The sequence below is a fragment of the Sapajus apella genome, unplaced genomic scaffold (assembly GCF_009761245.1).
Source record: "Sapajus apella isolate SASKATOON/1434 unplaced genomic scaffold, GSC_monkey_1.0 scaffold62, whole genome shotgun sequence".
Taxonomy (NCBI): Eukaryota; Metazoa; Chordata; class Mammalia; order Primates; family Cebidae; genus Sapajus; species Sapajus apella.
Genome location: NW_022437002.1, coordinates 11223994 through 11233682, shown reverse-complemented (window position 1 = coordinate 11233682; position 9689 = coordinate 11223994). Strand labels below are relative to the sequence as shown.

The following is a 9689-nucleotide window of genomic DNA, read 5'->3' as shown; positions in this document are numbered from 1 at the left end:
TCAGGTGATCTGCCCGCCTTGGCCTCCAAAGTGCTTGGATTACAGGCGTGAGCCACCATGCCCGGCCGATAATTCCATTTTTTCTAATCACTAACAGTTGACAGTTGGTGGGTTACCAGTACCAGCCAAGTCCACATTCCTCAGTCCTATCTCTGTCGGCTTTCCCTTTTCATTGTGAAGTCTACCTCCCTTGGTCAAACCACCTTCCAATCTCTGCTAACCTTTTTCTCAATGACCTCAGTACCTAGCTCCTATTCTCTTTTCCTGCCTCATCATCTACCACCTTTCCTGGCAATTTAGCGTTTATATTGATGTCCCAAATATTACCCTATCTGCACAAACTGCCTGCCTTCTGAATTCTGATGACTTTCATTTTGCCCTACTTTAACATTACCAAGAACTGCTCTAGTAATCTCCTTGCCCTTCTCTGAATCCACTGCTTTTTTTTTTTTTTTTTTTTTTTTTTTTTTTTTTTTTTTGAGAAGTCTTGCTTGACTCGCTGCAATCGCCACCTCCTGAGTTCAAGCAATTCTTCTGCGTCAGCAGCCCACGCCCAGCTAATTTTTTTACAGGTGCGTATGACCACATCCAGCTAATTTTATTTTTTTATTTTTTTTAGTAGAGACGGGGTTTCACCATGTTGGCCAGGATGGTCTCGATCTCCTAACCTTGTGATCCGCCCATCTCAGACTCCCAAAATGCTGGGATTACAGGCATGAGCCACACCATGCCTGGCCAAATCCACTGTTCTTACCTGTCCCCATTTTCATTCTATCAGAGCAACCAAAGCCACTTTTTGTCCTGCTTTAGACTTCCAGCTAATCAATTCTTCTCATAAACCTTGCCCAGTAAGGCCCTCCACTCCAGTTTCCTCTAGTTCCAGTCACAGGCAATTGCAATGCTGCTTTCTCCCAGTATCCTAAACACTTCAGCAACCTCCACTTCTCCTACCACTTTTCATTTATCAATTTATTTCAGCAAATATTTATTAAGTACCAACTGAGGACCATTCACTACAACAGGTGAAGGTAAAATGTTAAGATCTTATTCCCTGTACTCACAGAACCTACAATGCATTGGAGCAAACAGAGAAATAACAAGAAAGTAAGAAATGTTTATCAGAAGTAAATTGTTATGAGAGCAAACAGAAACAGAATTTTCTAAGTTAATAAGAATTACCGATAAGAGTAACAAAAATGAACTGACACCAAAAATATGCATACCATTTAATGTCATGTTGACCCTGTTGTTGCTTGGCAACCCTAGCTATCCCAAATATTTTCCATATGGCTCACTCTAAGCAGATGAACTTTGACTCCCTCATCCATCTTCTACCACAAACCATTTCTGCATCTTCATCCCCTCCCTCTGTCATTCTCCTTGTCTCTCAGAAGAAGAGGCATTTTTCTTTTCTTTTTCAAAGACGGCCATACCAGTTGTGCTCTGGTTCCCATCCATCAGTCCCTCGATTTGGTTCTGTCAGTTAAGAAGCAGCATGGATAGTGGAAGGCACACTAGCTGCATGTCAGAAGGCCTGAGTTAAAGTCCCAGCTTTGCTCTGACTTGTGATTTGAGGCAGGTCATTTACCTGTCCAGCTCTCAGTTTCTTTATCTGTAATAAGAAACTGGACTAATATAACATTAAGCTATCTTCTCAAACATTCTATGACTATTAATATTCCTCCTCATGCTCATTTTCAATCTTACTCTCTTCATTGGCTCTTCTTCCTATGTCTAAAAATGGGTTGTTGCCTTCTTCATCTAGGGAGGGAAAAACTTCTTTCTCCCTTCTTATATCTAGGTCTAGTATACTCTAAATATCTTTCTCCTGTATTAAACTGTTCACTTAAGTTATACTTAACAACTTAGATCTTTTTCTCAGATCTGATGTGGCAATCAACAAACAATCCAAACCAACCCCCTTATCTCATTTTCACAGTGATATAACAATTTGGTCCTCTCTCTCCCTGGATGCTACACTTCTTTCCCATCTCTTTTCTAGTTTATTTTTCATCTTCATTTTGACCCCCACCTAGGGTGGGTCCACAAGATTCTATCTTTATCACTGTGTTCTTCTCTGTACAAGGAGGTGACAAGTTCTGTGTAGGAAGTACTGAATGATTTCTCCAATCAGAATACAATTGCTCACTAGCAAGTTAAGACTCAGAACTGGGTCAATCAGATTTAGCATTTACTGAGAGCTTACTGGGGGCACTAAAAACATCTCTAAATAGGGCCCCAATGCCAACACTGCCTGAAGAACGGGGAAAGCATGGAATGGTCTTACCTGTCGCTGCTTTAGGAAGTCCAGAGCAATCTGCACATTCTGCAACCTATGAAAACGCATCCTGCCTTTCTCCCGAGGCTGCAAACAAACCATAAAAGGGATGTTAACTCTGGCTAACAATGTATCCATACAGATCCTTTCTCTTTTATTTGAAGGACTAAAGGACCACACAAGAATTCCTCACAGTAGAAGCCAGGCGTGAGAGCATTACATAAAGCACCCCTTAAGACCAGGCCTGTGTGTATTTTGACCAAGCTCTCTGAGGTCCCCAAAATGCCTTGTGTACCACTATGCATCTCGCAAGCACAGAATACTGTTTCACCACTAATGCTGAATCAATGCAACAGCTTTTGTTCAGGTTCATCTGCAGTCACATGTGGCAGAACTTGATTCTGGACGTGAGGTTAATGGGAACAGACTTTGGCTCCTAAAATCACAGTTAAATGCTATTGTAGAGAAAGGGTACAAAGTCCTAATTACATATTGCATAGTAATAGATGGAGCCAACCTTATTACAAATATGGCAAAAGGAGCTCAAGATAGCCAATTTTTGGCCAAGTGCAGTGGCTCATGCCTATGATCCCAACACTTTGGGAGGAGACGGCAGGAGGACTGCTTGAGCCCAGGAGTTCGAGAGAGGTCTGGCCAACATGGTGAAATCCCATCTCTACCAAAAATATAAAAATTAGCCAGGCATGGTGGCACATGCCTGTAATTCCAGCTATTTGGGAGGCTGAAGCACAAGAATCACTTAAACCCAGGAAGTAGAGGTTACAGTGAGCCAAGATCGCGCCGCTACACTCTAGCCTGGGAGATGGAGTAAGACTCTGTCTCAAAAAAAAAAAAAAAAAAAAGAAAAGAAAAGAAAAGAAAAAAGGATAGCTGATTTTTAACCATAGGAAATGAGAAGTTACATATGCTCAAGAAACAAGTGAGAAAATCCAAAATGTAACAATCAGAAAGGCAAAAATCAGAAAGTAACCAGTTTTTCAGGAACACAGCTGTCACTGAAGGAAAGGCAATCTTTACCTCAGCATGAAATACCCAGAGCAAACAAAACTTTGATAATGTAGGGCTGTCAACATAATTACTCCAAAGAATATTATTTTCTACCAGTCACTCAATCCCAGATGTCATACAATCCACTGGAGAGATGCCCATCTCTATCCAATGCCTCTGGTACCCCGTCCAAGGCTCAACTATTTCCAGTTGGAAAGTGAATGGAGTCTCTTTGTCTAGTGAGTATCTTCAGGAAGGGATATCTAGCCCTAGAACATTTTATTCTGCTTGCTTTCTAATGATGCTTTTATTTTACCAAAATTTGGACTGAAATATCACTGTAACTAGATTATGTCCACTTCTTCTGTGAGTCTCAAATTGACACTAATTAAAAGCTGATAAAATATAAGGTAGCTCTGTTGTGGGAGCTTTTTTCTGCACAGAGAAAAACATTGCTCCAAATTAAACTGGGCAAAAAGTAGCATAACACATGGAGAGATAAGGATAGAAGCATCTTCTGGGCACCTCCAACACTTCTGGAAGAGGAGAATCCGTATACGGAGATGTCAAGGCCTCTCTGGGCACAGGATAACTTTTTCAGTCAAAGGTTTAGGAAAAATCTTTTTAGCAAGAACCTTTTCTCAGTCATTTTAGCTAAACTAATTGTGACTATGGCTTAGAAGATGATAATGTCTATAAAATGGAACCTTCTAAGGCAATGAGAAGGGAGACAAATGATTTTAAAATTGATTTTAAGAGAACAGCAAGGCCGGGTGTTGTGGACCACCTGAGGTCAGGAGTTCGAGACCAGTCTGGCTAACATGGTGAAACCCCATCTCTATAAAATATACAAAAAATTAGCTGGGCAAGGTGGTGGGCTAATCCCAGCTACTTGGGAGGCTGAGGCAGGAGAACTGCTTGAACCCGAGAAGCAGAGGCTGCAGTGACCCGAGATCACACCATTGCACTCCAGCCTGGGTGACAGAGTGAGACTGTTTAAAAAAAAAAAAAAGGACAGAGAATGAGGATATTGCCTAATCCCTCTTTGTTTCTGGAAAAAGATTTTGAACTATAATTTAGGCCCTGCAGGCAGAATATACTCCTCTTATACTCTGATCTTTACTCATATGTACCCCCACCAAAACTAAATACCCTAGGAACATGCAAGTTAAATCTCAGAGTATCTCCATGCAGTGAGTTTGCAAACAACAGGCTGTTTTGAAAACAAATGGCAGGGTGTATGATGAGAACCTAGAGGCCAGAGAGGTGGAAAGAGAGTACCAGTTAGTCTGGACTGTGGAGCTGTGAGCAATTAATTAACTGTCATGCTGTCAACTAAATTTTCCACAATTCTGCAATCTGGACTCAGAAAACACAGCAAGGCCACCAGAAAGCTATGGGTCTCCAGGTCAGAAGCCAACTTGACACTTCCAAAAACCATTATTCTTTTTGTGCCAACTCCCTAAGAAAAGCAATTCCCAATCCGAGATCACCTAACAGTGACAAAAGGCACAATCAGTGTTTGTTTGTTTGTTTTTAAAGACGGGGTTTCACCATGTTGGTCAGGCTGGTCTTGAACTCCCGACCTCAGGTGATCTGCCCGCCTTGGCCTCCAAAGTGCTTGGATTAGAGGCGTGAGCCACCGCACCCGGCCCAATTAGTTTTAACTACTTTCTTTGGGACCCAAATTCCCAGGTGAAATGAGAAGGTGGCAAATGGTAACTGAACTACTTGGAGACCTTGAGAACCTCAGACTCTTTGATGGCCCTGCAGTGCCAGCAGTGCCAGCTGGGATGATGGCAACCCCAGGAGGACCTACTACATCATCATCATCTTCCTCCTCCTGCTCTTCGTTGTTTGTATGACGCCAGGAGGGCATGCTCACCAGACGGAGGGTCTTCAGCCCTGCTGGCTCCTTTAGCCACCAACCAAGGCAAAGACACAACAGAGGAACAAAAAATTCACAACACAAAGATGGAAAGGAGATGAATCAAACACTTACAAAAAGAAAAAAAAAAACAAATATGAAAATACCCTCCCACCTGCGAAAAAGGTACAAAACTAAATCAAAACCAGAGCAGATGGTTACATTGAACATTTCTTATGTTGAAACACATCTTCCATTCTCCATGGCCTCCTACCCTCTTTGCTTTTCTAAGTCAACTATGGGGAAAAAAAAGATGGTGAGATATCCGGATGGTTTCTGGTAAAGAGATGATATCCCATCAGTATCTCCACAAACACCTAAAGGTTTTCAAGGGTTAGGAAAAGAAATTATATTGAAGTCCTTTCAACTTATTATGTAAGCAATACCACAAAAAAAGATCACTTTTCAATATAAAATCATTACAAATTCATCAAATGTAGCAGATACATTACTGAAAATATAACTTTGTGAGTGGTGAAGAATAAAGTCCAGCACAATGCAAGTAAAAATTCTGATTACTTATTAGATTCATAAATGTGAGCCAGGGAGCAAGAACTAGACATTACATGTGCCAGCTATGCTAATAAAAGCTTCTGCAAATTTTAGGCCATTAAAAAATATATAATTAATTCTACTGCAAGGCAAAAAAAGATATGAAACCAAAACAAAGGGCCCCAGGGAAGCCAAGCCCCGATTCTAGAAGGAGCTGAATAGCACTTAAAACAGCAAAATCAAATGTGCCAAGTTCCGTTACTTAAACACAACAAACAATGACTAAGAAAGGCAGTGAGTGGGCTGATCTTCACAGACTACTTGAGCTATACGTCTCTTCAGTTCTCTATTTCTCCACAGATATTTCCAATATTCCACCCTGGACTTTTCTAAGTAAAATGATGTTGTCTATGGCATGAGAGGGAGAATAGGAACCATATGGAATCACCTGCTCCCATTAGGCTCAAATATAGAAAACAACAGGCCCACAAGTGGGTAATTTCCATCCCTCAAACAAAGCAAGTAGAAGAACTATCATTTGGCAAGCCAAAAAGCTCAGACAAGATTTGCCCTCAGATATGTAGGTGTTTCCCATAATCAATATTAAAATATTTTGGGAGAAGCAGGCATATTAATTATTCAAGGATCCCAGGTGTTCTACATCCAGAGCTACAGTTAGACAACTTCGGCACCTTTCCAAATCTGTGAGACTCAATGAATCACAGAAGGGAGAAAGTGAGATGATTTAGAAAAAATAACTCCAAACACCTGGGCTTCTAAATGCAAACTTCAGATCTTTAGCTGAATACAGAAAATTTTTAAAATTCTTAATAGATGGGAAAATGAGAGGAGTCTATACAGACTAGCAGTAGAACTCTAGGAAGAAAAATACACCTAATTCAAAAAAACCTTTAAACATGAATCAACTTACTGGATTATTAGTATCTAGAAATAAAGAAAAAGTACTGCAAAAACATGCAGATATAAATGAATATAACTAATTCCTCATTTCATCAAGAAATGAGAACATACATCAATTTAAATTATATAATTTGTAAATTGTAAGTCTGAGTTAGAAATAAAGTCCACCAACAATTCCTTCTACTTCTTCCTCCCACCTAACAGATCAAGCAGTGATGGCTGCTGCCCTCGAACTTAACAAGATGGACCAATAAGTCATGTATAGGGCCACAATTGGGAGGCCATTCATTAGCAGAAGCTCACCAGTTTGATGCCTGAGAGGACCTCCAACAGAGAGATCAGGTTATGGCCATCCCGCAGATCTTCATAAAGATCATTGATGTGCTTGCGGACCTGTGAATGAGAGTGAAACAGACAGATTTTTATTTGATACTGAATTATTATACTATCCACATAAAAATCTCTGGTTCTAGGTAAACAAAGCATTTAAAAGTGGACGCAATAATTAAATAAAATTCAGGAAGTTTCAGGTTGGTGTAAAATACATAGGAAATGATAATACTTTACCAGAAACGTGGGGTGTTTTTTTTTGTTGTTGTTGTTTTGAGATGAAGTCTCACTCTGTTGCCCAGGCTGGAGTGCAATGGCACAATCTTGGCTCACTACAACCTCTGCCTCCCAGGTTCAAGCAATTCTCCTGCCTCAGCCTCCAGGTAGCTGGGATCACAGGCATGTGCCACCATGCCCAGCTAATTTTTTGTATTTTTAGTAGAGACAGGATTTCACCATATTGGTCAGGCTAGGCTTGAACTCCTAACCTCGTGATCCGCCCACCTCAGCCTCCCAAAGTGCTGGGATTACAGGCATGAGCCACCTGGCAAAGTGTATGTTTTTTAAATTGATGCCAGATCTATTACACACTCTAACCAACATGGAACAATGTCCTAGAAAGTTTGGACAAGAAGATGGGGAGTCTTAATTATCAAGTTAGTATGGGCCAAAGTGTAGTAGGATGGCTACCAATGGGTGGATGAGTCCAGCCAGAGTCAGAAAAGCCTTCCAGAGTGCTGCAAAGGAAACTAAATGCTAGGTCCCCAGTGTCTCCTGGGGTGTACTTCCAATTTAATCCTTCTCTTACCAAATATTTCTAATAGTGAATTTGAGAATAATTTTCTTTGTGGGAAATGTGAATTAAATTAATATTTGAATTTTAAAATTGAAACTATGGAAACACAGATCTCAGTTTGGGAGGAAGTGTGGTTAATATCAATCATTGTACTAAATGTTTAATACATTATTTCATCTATCTCTCACATCTCTAAGGTAAGTATTATTATTATTTTTTCTATTTTACACATGAGGAAATAAGGCACAAAGAGGTTAAGTAACTTGCCAAGGTCACCAAGTAGAAAAACCCGCCTCAGTTTGGTCTGATTTTAGTCTTTGCCATTAACTACTATGTTTTATAATCAGCCATCATTTCATTTTATTTATTTAATCCAAACAACTACCTTGCAAAGTTTATTTATTACCCCCATTCCATGAAAGAAACCAAGGAAGCTGAGGCTCTGCGATGTTATAGTCACATAGCTATAAGTTAAGTGGTGGTCGGATTTCTGATTCAGTCCCAGTCTGGTGACAACTTCGTCAAGTAATATTCATTGCCGGGTGCGGTGGCTTGCACCTATAATCCCAGTATTTTAGGAGGGCAAGGCCCTCCTAAAGTAGGATCCCTTTAAGCCTAGGAGTTTGAGACAAGCCTCGTAGTTTGAGACCAGCCTGGGCAACCTGGGAACACCCCATATCTACAAAGAAAAAAAAGGGTGAGGCATGGTAGTATATGCCTGTGGTCCCAGCTACTCGGGAGGCTGAGGTGGGAGGATCACTTGGGCCCAGGAAATCAATGCTCACACCACTATACTCCAGCATCGGTGATAGAATGAGGCCCTGCCTAAAATAAAAATTAAAAAAAAAAAAAAAAGGTGATGCTCACAATGCAAATTGAGAAGACTTGTGGAAATTATAAGGAAAATTGATATTTAATATATAATTTTCCAGAGAGCATTAGAAACGGCTACTTTCAGAAGTAGTAGAATTTTAGTTACTATAATTTTTCAAGTAGAGGCTAGGATTTGGGGATTTTTACATTTGAGTAGAAAACTAAAGTCCTTTCCAATTATAATATTCAAAGTAGCTCTGAAAGTAGAAGGGGAGGCCAAGTACCATGGCTCACAGCTGTAAAACCAGTGTTTTGGGAGGGTGAGGCAGGAGGACTGCTTGCACCCAGGAGTTCAAGGCTCAAGGTTGCAGTGAGTTATCACCGCACCACTGCACTCTAGCCTGAGTGACAAGGCAAGATCCTTTCGTAATGAGAGGTTTTTTTTTTTTTTTCAACCCTGTCTCAAAAAAAATTAAGAAACAAAGCAGAATAAGAATGGAAACCGGACAAAATAAAGAATGGAAACATCTGCAAAGACTTCCTCAAAGAAATGAGACTTGGAGGACTATCAAATGTTTTGGCAGAAAGAAGATGGAAAAACCACATAAGACTAGGCATAGAGATGGGCATATGCAAGGTATATGTGTTTGTATGTATGTGTGTAAAGAAATAAGTAGGTACAGGTACATTATTCAGCTGGAGAAGATGGTTCATCGTGAACTGAAAAACAGCTTTCAAAAATTAAAAGAACATTTCTTGCCAGGTGTGGTGGATCACACCTGTGATCCCAGCACTTTGGGAGTCCAAGGCAGGTGGATCATCACATCAGGAGTTCAAGACCAGCCTGGCCAAGATGGTGAAACCCTGTCTTTACTAAAAATACAAAACATTAGCCGAGCATGGTGGCATGCGCCTGTAATCCCAGCTACTAGGGAGGCTGAGGCAGAGAACTGCTTAAACCCGGGAGGTGGAGGTTGCACCGAGCTGAGATTGCGCCACTGCACTCCACTCCAGCCTGGGTAACAAGAGCGAAACTCCGTCTCAAAAAAAAAAGTCCGGGCGTGGTGGCTCACACCTATAATCCAAGCACTTTGGAGGCCAAGGTGGGCAGATCAACTGAGGTC

At 40.8% G+C, this 9689-nt stretch overlaps 1 protein-coding gene and 1 long non-coding RNA gene across 10 annotated transcripts in view; one reads left to right on the top strand and one right to left on the bottom strand.

The window, feature by feature from the left end:
* Positions 1-5557, top strand: part of LOC116529565 — a 16572-nt gene extending 11015 nt beyond the window's left edge. The window contains exon 3 of the long non-coding RNA XR_004259546.1: positions 5475-5557. This is a non-coding gene — a long non-coding RNA (uncharacterized LOC116529565). The remainder of the gene's footprint in view (positions 1-5474) is intronic.
* MACF1 (microtubule actin crosslinking factor 1) overlaps positions 1-9689 on the bottom strand; it is a 410941-nt gene that overhangs the window by 232704 nt on the left and 168548 nt on the right. For 8 of the 9 annotated variants that reach the window (XM_032247549.1, XM_032247560.1, XM_032247559.1 and 5 more), the window contains 2 exons: positions 6930-7019; positions 2288-2365 (listed from right to left, as the gene is read on the bottom strand). In XM_032247549.1, coding sequence (XP_032103440.1) covers positions 2288-2365; positions 6930-7019 — 168 coding nt within the window. Of the gene's footprint in view, positions 1-2287; positions 2366-5105; positions 5202-6929; positions 7020-9689 lie in introns of all 9 variants that reach the window. The other variant, XM_032247548.1, reaches the window with a different exon arrangement.